The sequence below is a fragment of the Phyllobates terribilis genome, unplaced genomic scaffold (assembly GCF_046119375.1).
Source record: "Phyllobates terribilis strain yellow unplaced genomic scaffold, ASM4611937v1 Scaffold_2__4_contigs__length_985480577, whole genome shotgun sequence".
NCBI classification, from domain to species: domain Eukaryota; kingdom Metazoa; phylum Chordata; class Amphibia; order Anura; family Dendrobatidae; genus Phyllobates; species Phyllobates terribilis.
In genome coordinates, this window is record NW_027362762.1 from 949,377,627 (window position 1) to 949,396,191 (window position 18,565).

At 38.2% G+C, this 18,565-nt stretch overlaps 1 protein-coding gene across 1 annotated transcript in view; it reads right to left on the reverse strand.

Annotated features, from left to right (window-relative positions):
- CD86 (CD86 molecule) overlaps positions 1 to 17,940 on the reverse strand; it is an 87,601-nt gene extending 69,661 nt beyond the window's left edge. The window contains exons 1-2 of the mRNA XM_073668540.1: positions 17,745 to 17,940; positions 17,531 to 17,638 (exon numbers count right to left, since the gene is read on the reverse strand). Of these exons, the coding sequence (XP_073524641.1) occupies positions 17,531 to 17,542 (12 nt within the window). The 5' untranslated portion in view covers positions 17,543 to 17,638; positions 17,745 to 17,940. The remainder of the gene's footprint in view (positions 1 to 17,530; positions 17,639 to 17,744) is intronic.
- Positions 17,941 to 18,565: the final 625 nt, after the last annotated feature.

Genomic DNA, 18,565 nt, shown 5'->3' on the forward strand with positions numbered 1-18,565 from the left:
GGCGTTTGGCCCTGGCTAGGGAAGGGAGGGGGATGAGCGCTAGTCGATCCCCACTGACAACTAAAGACAAAAGGGGGAACAAGCAAGGGAAGATAGCTTAGCTTTTAGTCGACTTCAGAGACATGAACACCCTTCCTCATAGTTCCCGAGAGGAAGAAATAATGCACTTGCTCCGAGCCTTCACAAGGGGTAATGTGAGTATTGCCGGCACCTCCCTCTAGCAGACAGCAGGTATTTATACACCCAGGCCAGGGTGTTAATCAGCAAGTGGAAGGTAGCCGCTGGGTCCTAGAGAGACAGCCTCTAAGAAGGTGTCTGTAATGCCAAACGTAGAGAACCTTGCAACCAACTGCAGGGCGACCGTCTGTCACTTCTGACACACCTGTGACACGTACGTACTCCTTAGATAATGGGAATGGTAATATCGATTTATACACCCATTTCCAGAAGGAATAACAGAGGAACAGCACAATGCAAAAGTCTATAAAAATATGCTCCAGAATTGTTATTTCGAAAGGAAGGCAAGTGTTTACTAAAACAGAAGTCAGCAAAAGTGACGGATCCTCTTTTAAGAAGGTGTCTCATTAGGACAAGCTTTGCATATCTGAATATTGAAACTACAGCAGGGAGTTTCCTACTGGGCATTTCCTGAGCTAAATTGGCAAGTTGTTGTAGAGGAATGTTCTTCTAGATGCTACAGGGCAATGTATTATTCATGGTTTAGAAAACTTCGAAACTAGGACTCCAAGCATTCACTGACAGCCACAGGCCGTCAGGCGTTTCCTTTGACCCTAGTGATAATAAACCATGTGCTTTTCGATAAAATCAGTGGTCTGACTTTTGGGGTGTGCTGTCACACACAGTGCACCCAAGGTTTAGTCCCAGCACAGATCCTTGCTGAAAATTCTTCATGAGAAGACAGGAAGTATAAGTCTAAAAACAACAACAGTGGCCAGTGTCAAAATTGCAAGATTACTAATTTAGTTTTTTTTCTTCGTTTGTTTGCTTTTTAAAGGGGTTGTCCACTACTATTCAAAATATGCCAAAGCATTTTTATGATGAAAAGCAGCTTCTTTGTAATTACCTCCCTCTGCCTTTTCTGCCTGTGAGTTGCGGTATCATGGCGGCTCACAGGCATCACGTGACCCCCGGCTGCAGCAGGCTCTGACATCCGCTGACGTCACGACAAGTCCAGGCTGCAGCCGGGGGTCTCTCTCTTCCGCGTTCCACGGTGGCTGATGGGTCTTGGGGGCGGTGTCATACCCAGCATCCACCGCGCGCTCTCCCTCTCCACATTCATTGGGAAAGCATGCAGTGGATGCTGGGTGTGACGCGGTGGGGTAACCCCGCCGACAACCCAGCAGCCACGACGGGGACCCCAGCTGGGGGTCACGTGCTGCCTGTGAGTGACCAGTGATAGCGCCACTCACAGGCAGAAAAGGCAGAGGGAGGTAATTATAAAGAAGTTGCTTTTCATCATAAAAACACTTTGACATATTTTAAATAGTAGTGGACAACCCCTTTAATAATGATCACTTTCAAAATTCAAAAACATTTTTTAAAATAAATATAGCAAAAAAAAATGATTTCCTGAATTAACCCCTTCACGACATGGCCAATTTCCGTTTTTGCATTTTCTTTTTTTGCTCCCCTTCTTCCCATAGTCACTGTTTTATTTTCCTGTCCACATAGACATATGAGAGCTTGTTTTTGCAGGGCGAGTTGTACTTTTGAATGACATGCATTTCTTTAAGAGGGTTAAACAATAGGTCATTTTCTAACAGTACTTTCCCTTTAATCATCCACTGTACATGAAAAAAAAGTTTAAAAAATGTAACTGTCAGAACTTGAGATGATTGAAAATTCAAATTTGTCAACTTCAAAATGTGCAGCGAATCTCAGTATTGCAAAACCTGAAATTCTTCTTAAAATACCTGTATAACATTCGGAGGTCTCTTATGACTGTATTGAACCCTTTTGAGCTGTAATGCAAACATGGCCTTATTAATGTCCGAGTGACCGCAGCCCATCTGGCTGAGGGTAAATGGATGGAATTTAGCGGTATGTAGGTGGCATGTATGTGTCTAAAATTGGACTACTAGACTACTACAAAAAAAAAAGTGTACAAGAAAGAAATGAAAATGTGTACCACCATGTAAACTTTTTAAATTTCTGGATTCTAGAGATTTGTGATTTGTACTGAAAACAAAAATAAAATTATGGCTTTCCTGTCGGTGACACACAAGCCTAGGTTTCAGGATTCTTCTTTATTAGTAAAATTAGGACATAGGATATTAAAACGGCCCTCCTGCAATTACAGTATGTGAAGGTTAAAAAATAATGCTGTAATTAAGATGCTTTGCTGCTACTGCAGTACATCACAGATCAATGAATTCACAGTCACACAGACTATGTAGGTCCTGCATCTCCCTATATCGCTGGAATCTTTTGATTATTCACAGACTGACTACCACTGCTGTTTTAAGGGCAGAGACACACTGCCATATAATTACACTAAATGTGCAACACAATCCAATTTTGGCTTTTTTCTGTCCTTATGTGGAATGACCTGTGCGCTTTGACCCCCTATTCCTATGCTGTAAAAGCAGAAATGGCGCTGTTTGGCCGGCCTCCATTTTTTATATTAGCTGTAGTTGTACCCCCAATTGGCTACGCTAGACCATGTTATGTGATAGCAGCGGGGCATTTTGGGGAATCCCGCCTGGTTGCACCTGATATCATTTGCTTGCACTGTGACTCTTCAGCAGGGGGTGAAATGGTGCCAGGTGTTTGTGTGAATCAAAACGCAAACTGTTCGAATTCGCAGGGACCTGAGAATATCAGGAAATGCCGCTCGAATTTGATTTTTTGCATATGAATCTAAAGGGGCAAAGAAGCAAACTGAGCTTTGTCCTTAACAGACTAAATCAACAACAGTCAGTGAAACTAGAAAGCAAATATTGCATTATAGGAAGTTCTGATGAAATATCTACAACCCTGTATGACTCATCTCAAAGATCTGTTCATAAAGGGAACTACATGTTCTCAGCAAAAGTACAGTACGGTAGAAATTCAGCAGATTCCAAATCACAGAAGTTTTGCACTTTTGTGTTTTAGGAGAACTTTTTGCAGCTTCACAATCGAAATACTTGTGTATGGCTAATAAAGCTTAGTACAAGCAGGAGCAATCTGACACTGGTCTAAGTCACAGGAGGACTTTATATTTGTTAGGACAGGTTGCATATACTGCAGCTTGACCATGGGTATAACCCACTGCCAAAATGATGAGTCTGCACCCAGAATATTATGTTGTGTGGATCCATGGTCAATGAGATGATGTTGTGCCCATAGTCAATGAGAGCACACACATTAGCTCTAATTTTTGCAATAATAAACATTTATAGGTACATATTGTACATAGGGTCCTATCACTTACCCCCCCTCCTTTTGAAAAACATCCCTTTCAGTGCAAAACCCAGCTGCATTGGGATTTTTTTGCCTATATATTGAAGAAACATCCATTATTATGCAATGTGTTAACCTAATCTAAGTGTATCATGGTTAAGGTCATTAGTAAGGGGCTAAAGTGTACTGCTGGAAACTAAACAGGCAGGATGACAGCAATGTCAATTGCAGTAGAGAGCAGAATGCAAACATTTATTTTAGTCTTTCCCACTCTGTATGGTATAAGATTCATTCTTTTGCCCATAGGGGAGTTTATACTGACTGAATTACAGGTAACTTGTATTACTGGAGACTAGAGAGGCAGGATTACATGATCATCAAAAGCAGTAGAGGGCAGAATGTAAACACATTTAGTTTTTTCCCACTGTGTATGTTATAGGAGTCATCCTTGTGCCAGTATGGGGAGTTTATATTGACTTTATTACATGTGAATTGTACTGCTGGAGACTAGATAGGCAGAATTACATAGCTATCAATAACAGTAGAGGGCATATAGTAAACATACATTTACTTACTCCATGCATAGGAGGAATTATCCTTTTGTCACTAGGGTAGTTTATACTGAGTAAATAAAACCAGGCGAAGAGACTGGAGACTAGAAGGGCAGGAATACAACACTGACAATAGCAGTAGACAGCAGAAAGTGGACATATACTTCACACTTACTCTGTACATGGATGAATGACCCTTTTGTAACTAGGGGATTTTATACTGACTGAATAACAGGTGGATTGTATTACTGGAAACTAGATAGGTCTGGTTACACCACTGACAATAGCAGTAGAGAGCAGAGGGTAAAGATATCCTTTACTCTTACTTACTCTGTGGATTGAAGGAAGTAGCCTTTTTTTCACTTTGAGAGTTTATACTGACTGAATAGCAGGTGAATTCTAGTACTGGAGACTAGATAGGTAGGATTACACCATTGACAATGGCAGATGAGATTAGAGAGTAAACAAATACTTTATGATTGTTTCCTTTTGAATTGAATGAATCATCCTTCTGTCACTAGAGGAGTTTATGCCGACTGAATAAAACCGGGTGAATATATTACTAGAAGCTAGATAGGCAAGATTACAAAACTGACAATAGCAGCAGAAAGTAAACTTATACTTTACACTTACTCTGTGCATTGGAAGAATCATTCTTTAGTCACTTAAGGAGTTTATACTGGTTGAAAAGCAATTATATTATATTACTGGATACTAGATAGGCAGGATTATATCAATGGCAACAGCAGTAGAGACCAAAGTGTAAACATATACCTTACTCTAACTGTGCGCATTGGATGAATCATCCTTTTTGTCACAAAAGGAGTTTACACTGAATGAATAGCAATTAGATTATACTACTGAAGACTAGATATGCAGGATTTCACCAATGACAATGGCAGTATAGAGCAGGGATTAAACATATATTTTATGATTACTTATGCTCTGCATTGTAGGAATTATACTTTTGTCAGTAGATGAGTTTATAGGGATTGAATAGCAAGTATATTGCACTACTGGAGACTAGATAGGCAGGATTACATCAATGGCAATAACAGTAAAGACCAGAAGATAAACATATACAGTGGTGGCCAAAAGTATTGGCACCCCTGCAATTCTGTCAGATAATACTCAGTTTCTTCCTGAAAATGATTGCAATCACAAATTCTTTGGTCTTATTCTCTTCATTTAATTTGCTTGCAAGGAAAAAAAACAAAAGAGAATGAAGCATAAATCAAATCATTGATCATTTCACACAAAACTCCAAAAATGGGCCGGACAAAAGTATTGGCACCCTCAGCCTAATACTTGGTTGCACAACCTTTAGCCAAAATAACTGCGAACAACCGCTTCCGGTAACCATCAATGAGTTTCTTACAATGCTCTGCTGGAATTGTAGACCATTCTTCTTTGGCAAACTGCTCCAGGTCCCTGATATTTGAAGGGTGCCTTCTCCAAACTGCCATTTTGAGATCTCTCCACAGGTGTTCTATGGGATTCAGTTCTGGACTCATTGCTGGCCACCTTAGAAGTCTCCAGTGCTTTCTCTCAAACCATTTTATAGTGCTTTTGGAAGTGTGTTTTGGGTCATTGTCCTGCTGGAAGACCCATGACCTCTGAGGGAGACCCAGCTTTCTCACACTGGGCCCTACATTATGCGGCAAAATTTGTTGGTAGTCTTCAGACTTCATAATGCCATGCACACGGTCAAGCAGTCCAGTGCCAGAGGCAGCAAAGCAACCCCAAAACATCAGGGAACCTCCGCCATGTTTGACTGTAGGGACTGTGTTTTTTTCTTTGAATGCCTCTTTTTTTTTCCTGTACACTCTATGTTGAAGCTTTTTCCAAAAAAGCTCTACTTTTGTCTCATCTGACCAGAGAATATTCTTCCAAAACATTTTAGGCTTTCTCAGGTAAGTTTTGGCAAACTCCAGCCTGGCTTTTTTATGTCTCGGGGTAAGAAGTGGGGTCTTCCTGGGTATCCTACCATACAGTCCCTTTTCATTCAGACGCCGACGGATAGTACGGGTTGACACTGTTGTACCCTCGGACTGCAGGGCAGCTTGAACTTGTTTGGATGTTAGTCGAGGTTCTTTATCCACCATCCGCACAATCTTGCGTTGAAATCTCTCGTCAATTTTTCTTTTCCGTCCACATCTAGGGAGGTTAGCCACAGTGCCATGGGCTTTACACTTCTTGATGACACTGCGCACGGAAGACACAGGAACATTCAGGTCTTTGGAGATGGACTTGTAGCCTTGAGATTGCTCATGCTTCCTCACAATTTGGTTTCTAAAGTCCTCAGACAGTTCTTTGGTCTTCTTTCTTTTCTCCATGCTCAATGTGGTACACACAAGGACACAGGACAGAGGTTGAGTCAACTTTAATCCATGTTAACTGGCTGCAAGTGTGATTTAGTTATTGCCAACACCTGTTAGGTGCCACAGGTCAGTTACAGGTGCTGTTAATTACACGAATTAGAGAAGCATCACATGATTTTTCAAACAGTGCCAATACTTTTGTCCATCCCCTTTTTTAGGTTTGGTGTGGAATTATATTCAATTTGGCTTTAGGACAATTCTTTTTGTGTTTTTTCATTGAAGACAAATTAAATGAAGATAATAATACCAAAGAATTGGTGATTGCAATCATTTTCAGGAAGAAACTGAGTATTATCTGACAGAATTGCAGGGGTGCCAGTACTTTTGGCCACCACTGTACTTTATGCTTATATACTCTGTGCATCATAGGAATCAAACTTTTGTCAGTGAAGGAATGTATACTGATTGAAAAGCAAATATATTGTACGACTGGAGACTAGATAGGCAGTTTTACACTAATGGCAACAGCAGTGGAGACCAAAGTGTAAACATATACCTTACTCTTACTGTGTGCATTGGATGAATCATCTTTCTGTCACTAAAGGAGTTTACACTGACTGAATAGCAATTACATTTACTACCGAAGACTAGATATGCAGGATTAAATCATTGACAATAGTTTAGAGCGTAGAGAATAAATATATACTTTACGCTTCCTTACTTTTTGCACTGGAGGAATCATCCTTTGGTCACTAGAGAAGTTTACTCTGACTGAATAAAACCAGGAGAATTATATTACTAGAGACTAGATAGGCAGGATTACACCAGTGACAATAACAGTAGAGACATATACTTCACTCTTACTTTGCACATTGGTGGAATCAAGGAATCATACTTTTGTCACTTGATGAGTTTATACTGACTGAATAGCAAGTGTATTGTACTACTGGAGACTAGATAAGCAGGATTACAAAGTGATAAAAACAGTAGGGAAGATTTCATACACATCGCTCTGTTACTTTGTGAACATAGGCGTTATTTGAAATTCCGTTGACTCAATAATGCAAAATTTATAACAGTGAACCCCACATCCAGCTTCACTTATCCTTGGGAGCTTCTCACCCATTACTCTACACATGGTATTTCTGCACCCTTCAGATGTTGCTGGATTGCCTTCAGGGTAGTGTGGGTGCAGTTGTTGCATTTGGCACCCAAGAACCAAGGAGGGACCAAAAAGTTCCTCTGTCCCATATGAGAACCACAATACCATTAAAGACTTTTGATAGTTGGGGGGCCTCCATTAGAGATTTTCCATTGGGGCCTATGCGCTTCAAATTATGCTGCTGGTTACCTCTCTGCCTTTTTAAGGAGGCAATGGCTGCTCTACATGTATGGTGGCCATACACCATCACTATATGGAGTGACACATGCACTGTTGGTCCCAACAGTAACTTATTTAGGTCCGATTGCATAAGTTTAACCTCTGAAATGCAAAAGTAAAGCATCACAGGTGCATTTAAAAGGTTTCCAACATGCTGGCTGTCACTTTAATCTGCAATCAGCCTCCCTTTCCCCAACTGTAAATAGCGTGAAATAATTTCTGTTAAATAAAAAAAAAAGTAAAATATTTATCACAGAAGGGAACGCTAAAACAGAAAAATAATTTTTTAAAAATCCAGAATTGGCAATTTTTGATCATAGAACGTCTCCCAAAAAAATGGAACAAAAAGTTATTAAAACATCACTAGTACCGTGAAATGGTAACAATAAAAACTACATTTAGTTTTGGAAAAACAAGCTGTCACACAGCTCCATCAACAGAAAAATAAAAAGTTACAGATCTAAGAAAATAGCGACACAAACCACATTTTTTACAAAAATACAAAGTCGTAAAATTTGTCCAGGAAGAAATAGGTTAATCTAATATAACAACTGTATAAACACTGAATTTCAGAAACCACAAGATGAATCACCTCGCTATCAGCTCGAAGCTGCACCTTCATCCACAGAAAATAACCCGTACCCCCCTTCCCAGAGTAGTATTTTGAGATATATAAAAGTATTGGATCCTATTGGAGGATAGACCCAAATTTTCACAGTAAAAAATGATCCAACTACATTGATCCCCATGTGATAATGTGACGGAGAAGGAGATAATTTATGCGTCCAAATCTGGACCTGTTTGACCCTTTAAATTGACCCATTTTGTGAGAAGTAGAAAACATCAACTTTTTTATATTAAAAAAATCCCTTTTGACAAATGATTTCCCTTTTCCAGATCTTCTCATACATGAAACATCTGTCTTGGGTATTGATGTCATTGCTGCTAATATCAACCCGATTGCTCAAGATCTCAAAACTCCAAAAGGAACTTTCCCCTTAAAAAGAAAAGGCACCCCTAGAAATTTCACATTTTTTGGCAATGGTGGCAATCATTAACTTGCCAATCTGACCTCCTGTAGAACTCAAAAGCTTCTTCAGGGGTTCTGACCCAGAAGCAGACATGCGTCCTAAGGCTATGTGCACACGGCATCATTTAGACACCAGCATAGCCGCCGAGTTCTCCAAGGTAAAAACACTGGAAGTCATTTTCCTGTTACGGCTTTACCGTCATTCTTTACTGTCATACTGTTAGGTATAGAGAGTGTTCGGTTTCCTAGAAAAAGTCGCCTGAAGAATGAGCATGTCACTTCTTTTAACTGCTCGAGGGTTTCCAAAGATGCCAAGCGGTTAAAAAAAAATTGATGGCAATACGTAACCATGTCCCGTGCTGCCCTGGGCTTCTTCCCAGGTCTGCCCATTTTGGTTTGACTGACCCAAATTGTCGTGAAAAAAAAGTCACAACATTTCTACGAAACTTAGCATTGCACAAACAATTTGCAACTTTTTAAAGTTTTTTATGAAACTGGCACAAACACTTTGATGAATCGAGGCCAATGCATATTGCATTATTGGGGGGGGGGGAGCCTGATTGGTGCTCTTAATTTTAAGGCATAATCTTTGGGAAGCTATTGTTTCGGGGCATTATCTATGTGGTTTGATTATTTTTGGGGACAATGTGGCAGTACTATCTATAATATAACGGGAGATGCGCGTCTCTGTCTGAAGCCTTTATATACTGCACATGCGTGACGCGCAGTCTGGCTCCAGACAGAATCACGCATCCAGCCGTTACAGGTAAGAGGAGTGTATGGCGCCAGAGATCGCGGTATGTGTAGACACTGAACGCATACCGCGATCTCCAGTGCCATACTTACATACTTACTTGACCGGGAGGAGCGTTGCCACGGCGCCTCTCTTCGCTGGAGACCGGGTCAGGAGTGAGGCGTCGGATCGGCGTAGGAGCATAGCGCTATCCGACACCATTTTACTGAAGACACATTTGCAGTGTGTCTTCAGCAAAATGGCGCCAGACAGCACGGTGCTCCGGTGCCGCACTCCTCCCCCGGCCTCCAGCAGAACAGGACACCGCAGAGCTGGAGCACAGAGAAGAAAGGTGAGTATAAGTGTTTATTTTTTTGTATGTGTGTACAGCGTGAAAGGGATGAGGGGGCCACACGTACCAGGATTGTGGGATGAGGGGTACCACACATATCAGGATTGGGGGGGTGAGGGGACCACGCATACCAGGATTGTGGGGTGAGGGGACCATGCATACCAGGATTGAGGGGTGAGGGGACCATGCATACCAGGATTGGGGGGTGAGGGGACCATGCATACCAGGATTGGGGGGTGAGGGGACCATGCATACCAGGATTGGGGGGTGAGGGGACCACGCATACCAGGATTGGGGGGTGAGGGGACCATGCATACCAGGATTGGGGGGTGAGGGGACCATGCATATACCAGAATTGTGGGGTGAGGGGATCATGCATGCCAGAATTGGGGGAAGAGGGGATCATGCATACCAGAATTGGGGGAAGAGGGGTACCATTCATACCAGAATAGGGATGAGGGGTACTATTCATACCAGAATAGGAATGAGGGGGCCACACATACCAGGATTGGGGGGTGAGGGGATCATGCATACCAGGATTGTGGGGTGAGGGGACCACGCATACCAGGATTGGGGATGAGGGGTGCCATGCATACTGGGATTGGGGATGAGGGATGCCACACATACCAGGATTGGGGGTGAGGGGTGCCACGCATACCGGGATTGGGGATGAGGGGTGTCATGCATACCGGGATTGGGGATGAGGGGTGCCATGCATACTGGGATTGGGGATGAGGGGTGCCATGCATACCGGGATTGGGGATGAGGGGTGCCATGCATACCAGGATAGGGGTGAGGGGTGCCATGCATACCAGGATGGGGGTGAGGGGTGCCTGCATACCCGGATTGGGGATGAGCGGTGCCATGCCTTCCAGGATTGGGGTTGAGGGGTGCCATGCATACCAGGATTGGGGGTGAGAGGTGGCATGCATACCAGGATTGGGGGTGAGGGGTACCATGCATACCAGGATTGGGGGTGAGGGATGCCATGCATATCAGGATTGGGGGTGAGGGGTGCCATGCATACCAGGATTGGGGGTGAGGGGTGCCATGCATACCAGGATTGGGGGTGAGCGGTGCCATGCATACCAGGATTGGGGGTGAGGGGTGCCATGCATACCAGGATTGGGGGTGAGCGGTGCCATGCATACCAGGATTGGGGGTGAGGGGTGCCATGCATACCAGGATAGGGATGAGGGGTGCCATGCATACCAGGATAGGATGGTGGGGACAGGAAGGGGGCAGCACAAATAGCAGGATGGGGGCAGCACATTCCAGCATGGGAGACCATATACCAATAAAAATGCTTGCCACCCGGGGGTAGAACAGGTTCAATGGCTAGTATAGATATAATAATGTAAGACTGCACCTATGAGTTCTGTCTCGGCAGCTCCTAAAAGACCTATGGACTTAAGAGGAGTTAGTCACGTGCACATGTGGCCACCTGCCCTATTAAACTGCGATACTGGGTCAAATGGATTCTGTGTTCCGGAGGTAGGATGGAGCGCCAATACTTTTGCCTAGGGGTCAATAATAACCTCAATCCATTCCAATACAACCTTGAGGTTGACCTAAAGTCGAATCACTTTAGAATCACCATATCCGGTCGTAGTCGTACTCCCAACAAACCTTTTTGGTGGAACAACCCAAGCTACATGTCATTTTTAGTTCTCTTTCAATGATATTGAGCTCACTTTGTGGTGGAACTCCAAATGTTTTGTGAGAAATCCTCTAAAGTCAACATCCAGGTAGGAGGTATCAAGAGTTATTCACTGCCTAGACCTGGAGGACACAGACACCATGTTGTCTCCATGTTTCCATACACTCAGAAGCTGGAGGATTAAGGAGTCCTCCTGCTATTAACAAAATCACAATTTTATTCTCAATTAATTAAAAACAAACATAAAATTCAAAATGTCATTTCCAGCAAAGAGCAGCCGAGGAAAACCGCAACGGCAGCGCACATCTAAGACGGCATCCACAATATATGCGCTTACATCAAATAAATGACAAAGGGCGCCGCAGTGAGCCAGAAACGCGTCAGGCCATGAGGTTTCTTTCTCTTTTACATATGTTTTAACTACGTCTACAATAAAAGATTGGATTTTCTTAGGATGGTTGTGCTGAGAAATACCTTCATTTTAAGACTTACATCAAATATACACGTAATGTAGCAAACAACAAATATACCAATTACTACAGCGACATTCTGAAGAAAATGTCCAGCAACATTGTATCTTATAAGATCTAAGAGCCACCGGCAGCCAGGAAGACCCCCATAAAGTGCAAATGCTTCACCACAGTGCACCGGATCTTTACTAGCCCACTAAAGATTGGGGATTGCTTTACCCCGGCAGACGACAACAATAGGCAAATAATGAGTAGAAACATACTCGTTCTTTTTTTTTTTTTTAAGGAAGTCACAGAGCAGAAACATTGTTTTCCAACCTAATGGTCACCATTTTTTATCATATTTACGATAGAGAGATAATAGATATTAGATAGAGAATAGATAGATAATAGATAGATAGTAGATAGATAGTAGATAGATAATGGATAGATAATGGATAGATAATAGATAATAGATAGATAATAGATAGATGATAGATAGATAATCGATAGATAATAGATAGATAATAGATAGATAATAGATGATAGATAATAGATAGATAATAGATAGATAATAGATGATAGATAATAGATAGATAATAGATAGATAGTAGATAGATAATAGATAATGGATAGATAATGGATAGATAATAGATAGATAATGGATAGATAATAGCTAGATAGATAATAGATAGATGATAGATAATAGATAGATAGATAGATAGATAGATAGATAGATAGATAATAGATAGATAGATAATAGATAGTGGATAGATAGTTGATAGATAATGGATAGATAATAGATAGTAGATAGATAATGGATAGATAATAGATAGATAATAGCTAGATAGATAATAGATAGATGATAGATAATAGATAGATAATAGATAGATAATAGATAGTGGATAGATAGTTGATAGATAATGGATAGATAATAGATAATAGATAAAATATAGATAATAGATAGATAGATAATAGATAGATAATAGATGATAGATAATAGATAGAAAATAGATAGATAATAGGTAGATAATAGATAGATGATAGATAATAGATAGATAATAGATAATAGATAGATAGATAATAGATAGATAATAGATGATAGATAGATGATAGATAATAGATAGATGATAGATATATAATAGATAGATAATAGATAGATAATAGATAATAGATAGATAATAGATGATAGATAATAGATAGATAATAGATAATAGATAGATGATAGATAGATAATAGCTAATAGATAGATAATAGATACAGTAGATATTAGATAGATAATAGATAGATAATAGATAGATGATAGATAATAGATAGAAAATAGATAGATAAGAGATAGATAATTGATGATAGGTAGATAATAGATAGATAGATAGATAATAGATAGATGATAGATAATAGATAGATAATAGATGATAGATAATAGATAGATAGATAGATAGATAATAGATGATAGATAGATAGATAATAGATAGATAATAGATAGATGATAGATATATAGATAATAGATAGATAGATAGATAATATATAGATAATAGATAGATGATAGATAATAGATGATAGATAGATAATAGATAATAGATAGATAATAGATAGATAATAGATGATAGATAGATAATAGATGATAGATAGATAATAGATAGATAATAGATAGATGATAGATATATAGATAATAGATAGATAGATAGATAATATATAGATAATAGATAGATGATAGATAGATAATAGATAGATAATAGATGATAGATAGATAATAGATGATAGATAGATAATAGATAGATAATAGATAGATAATAGATAATAGATAGATAATAGATGATAGATAGATAATAGATAGATAATAGATAGATAATAGATAGATGATAGATATATGATAGATAATAGATAGATAATAGATAGATAGATAATAGATAGATTATAGATAATAGATGGATGATAGATGATAGATAATAGATAGATGATAGATAATAGATAGATGATAGATAGATAATAGATGATAGATAGATAATAGATAGATAATAGATAGATAATGGATAGATAATGGATAGATAATAGATAATAGATAGATAATAGATAGATGATAGATAGATAATAGATGATAGATAATAGATAGATAATAGATAGATAATAGATGATAGATAATAGATAGATAATAGATAGATAGTAGATAGATAATAGATAATAGATAATGGATAGATAATGGATAGATAATAGATAGATAATGGATAGATAATAGCTAGATAGATAATAAATAGATGATAGATAATAGATAGATAGATAGATAGATAATAGATAGATAATAGATAGATAGATAATAGATAGTGGATAGATAGTTGATAGATAATGGATAGATAATAGATAGTAGATAGATAATGGATAGATAATAGATAGATAATAGCTAGATAGATAATAGATAGATGATAGATAATAGATAGATAATAGATAGATAATAGATAGATAATAGATAGTGGATAGATAGTTGATAGATAATGGATAGATAATAGATAAAATATAGATAATAGATAGATAGATAATAGATAGATAATAGATAGATGATAGATAATAGATAGAAAATAGATAGATAATAGGTAGATAATAGATAGATGATAGATAATAGATAGATAATAGATAATAGATAGATAGATAATAGATAGATAATAGATGATAGATAGATGATAGATAATAGATAGATGATAGAAAGATAATAGATAGATAATAGATAGATGATAGATAATAGATAGATGATAGATAATAGATAGATAATAGATAATAGATAGATAATAGATGATAGATAATAGATAGATAATAGATAATAGATAGATGATAGATAGATAATAGCTAATAGATAGATAATAGATACAGTAGATAATAGATAGATAATAGATAGATAATAGATAGATGATAGATAATAGATAGAAAATAGATAGATAAGAGATAGATAATTGATGATAGGTAGATAATAGATAGATAGATAATAGATAGATAATAGATAATAGATAGATAATAGATGATAGATAATAGATAGATAGATAGATAGATAATAGATGATAGATAGATAGATAATAGATAGATAATAGATAGATGATAGATATATAGATAATAGATAGATAGATAGATAATATATAGATAATAGATAGATGATAGATAATAGATGATAGATAGATAATAGATAATAGATAGATAATAGATAGATAATAGATGATAGATAGATAATAGATGATAGATAGATAATAGATAGATAATAGATAGATGATAGATATATAGATAATAGATAGATAGATAGATAATATATAGATAATAGATAGATGATAGATAGATAATAGATAGATAATAGATAGATAATAGATGATAGATGATAGATAGATAATAGATAGATAATAGATAGATAATAGATGATAGATAGATAATAGATGATAGATAGATAATAGATAGATAATAGATAGATAATAGATAGATGATAGATATATGATAGATAATAGATAGATAATAGATAGATAGATAGATAATAGATAGATGATAGATAATAGATAGATGATAGATGATAGATAATAGATAGATGATAGATAGATAATAGATAGATAATAGATGATAGATAGATAGATAATAGATAGATGATAGATAGATAATAGATAGATAATAGATAATAGATAGATAGATAGATGATAGATATTAGATAGATAATAGATGGATAATAGATAGATAATAGATAATAGATGATAAATAGATAATAGATAGATAGATAGATAGATGATAGATAATAGATAGATGATAGATAGATGATAGATAGATGATAGATAATGGATAGATAATAGATAGATAATAGATGATAGATAGATAATAGATAGATGATAGATAGATAATAGATAGATAATAGATGATAGATAATAGATAGATAATAGATAGATGATAGATAATGGATAGATAATAGATAGATAATAGATGGATAATAGATGATAGATAATAGATAGATAATAGATAGATGATAGATAATGGATAGATAATAGATAGATAATAGATAGATAATAGATGATAGATAATAGATAGATAATAAATAGATAATAGATAGATGATAGATAGATGATAGATAATGGATAGATAATAGATAGATAATAGATGATAGATAATAGATAGATAATAGATAGATAATAGATGATAGATAATAGATGATAGATAATAGATAGATAATAGATAGATGACAGATAGATGATAGATAATAGATAATAGATAGATAATAGATGATAGATAATAGATAGATAATAGATAGATAATAGATAGATGATAGATAGATGATAGATAATGGATAGATAATAGATAGATAATAGATAGATAATAGATGATAGATAATAGATAGATAATAGATAGATAATAGATGATAGATAATAGATAGATAATAGATAGATAATAGATAGATACTGTAGATAGACTTAGTGTCCCGTCACAGAATGGTCCCCTGTATTTTCTATATCCAGTGTTGGCTTATATCTTCGCTCTCGCAGATGCTGCCTTGTTCCTTGGTTTGTAGACACATAGATCTTAGTGGAAAGAAATGTTGTTGGTGCAACATAAAGATAATCGCATTTCCCAAGAAGATTAGTTATTCCAACAGAGCTAAATGGGTTTCTGAGATCCGCAGCCCCTTTAGTTTTTGTCGTGACCGTTCAAATTCCCCTGAAGCTCCCACCCATTTATATCGTCTGTCTCTGTATGCGGCAGAGCTGAGGTTGTCGTCTGGCACAAGCCACAGTGATATTGTGACGCTAGTCATTACTCACAGACTTACCATGAGGCAGGAGAGGTAAGAGGTCCGGGGTGTGTACGAAGGGGGCTTGTAATAGACAAAAGCGTGGTCAGGTAACAGTCCGAGGTCAGAGTATCAGCAAGGTAGTGGATCAAGACAAAGGGGTAAGTCAAACTGAAGGTCAAAAAGGTAAATCCAAGGTCGGCAACAGAGATCAGAATACAACTCAGAGCACAGAGCAAACACACAACACTTCAGCAAAGCTACAATGAGCTAAGGTCTGACAATTGTCAGAGTGCTAAATAGCTCTGTAATCATCCAGAATGGATGACACCTAGACGACATCCCACACACCCAGCTAGATAAGACGGCTGAGCTGTCAATCACAATGCTCACACCTCTGCTTTCGATTGAGCGGTAGAGCTGTCACTCACAATCCTGACACCTCAACCAGCCCTCGATCCATAGGGCGGCAAAGCTGTCATTCACAGCATCCCTAGGACACCGTAAGTGGTGGAATTATGACAGATATCACCTCGTGGTTACAATTACAGACTGATCCCTTGATATAAGAGCCGCTCCCGGTGCTAGAACCTGCGGGCAGCCCCAGATTTTGCTGATTGCTTTCTCTACAGCGGCCACTACAGGGAAAATGGAGTATTACATGCAGTCATTCAAATCAATTTGTACAACACGTGAACGAATCAGGGTTTCCAGAGTGATAGGGCTATGGCTCAAAGAAGGAGACACTGAGCGAAGGAACCGTCTTTAAGACATCTATGTGCCCTAATAGGTTGCATTAGCTATCCCTTTAAATTTCGATACTATGTATAACACACTTACAATTCACTTCCAAAGACAATTATTTCACCTCTGCTACATCTATATAGTAAGAGAACTAAAAACTTACAGAGCAATTCATTTTCTGTACGGCTGGGATCTCTGGAGCTTTAGTAACACTGTCAGGACATGCTGGGCGTTGCAGTTCCACAACCGCTGGAGAGAGTCCAGAGCACTGCTGTAAGGTATAAAAAAAAAAATAAGCTGAGCAGAAACCAAGCCGCAGCATTCCTATTCACAGGCAGACGGGAAAAACCTGAAGAGCAAGAGCCGGAATAACTTACCTATCTGACGATCCGTCCGACACTATGACAAACCTGCCTGTCCAAAGCTCAGATCAAACTGACAGTCTGCAAGCAAAGGCGTCGATAAAATCTGTGTTCTGAACACGTGACGCCTCCTGCCGTGTAGGAGTTCCTGTTACTTAGAAATTCCCCTTTTGATACCGTCCACAAGAAAATCTCAGTATCTGGAAGTCACATTCCTGCAGATATAGACATGTGAGAAAGTATACACGCCCCTGTGCCACCTACGATATCGTACATGCATCCATTCTTAAAGTGACAATAACTACACAAAGGAAACATCAAAAACGAACAAAAACAAAAAGTCAAATAAAAAAGTCCACAGTAAGTGTATGTGTACAAGGAGTCTTATAGACACCGGAGCACCAGCTGAAGTTTTCCCAGGCGAAACAGGTACAAGAAAACGCAGGCGACGTTCTTGCGGCATCTCCACCTTCGGCGTCTATTTCTCTTTTACTCTGCACTTTCAGGAATGAGCTGAGTTTCCGAATCCTAAAAGTTGGAACATGTGCGCGGCTGTCGTTTTGAAATTGCTGTGCACTATGTTAATTTTATGGGGGGGAGGGGGCTTTTTCATGTGGATTCCTGACGCTGTGTGCACAGAACCTAAGGGTATGTTCACACTGCATCTTTTTCAGGCAGATTTTTAAAAATGGTAAAGTTGACTCAGGAAAATGACCGCCTAAAGCGGCTTTGCCTGTGAAAAAATCAGCTGCTGCGTCAGCCTCTGAATGATGCCATGTGAACATACCCTTAAGCTATACTCACGCAGAAAGGATTTGTAACTTCTTTGCTGCTGC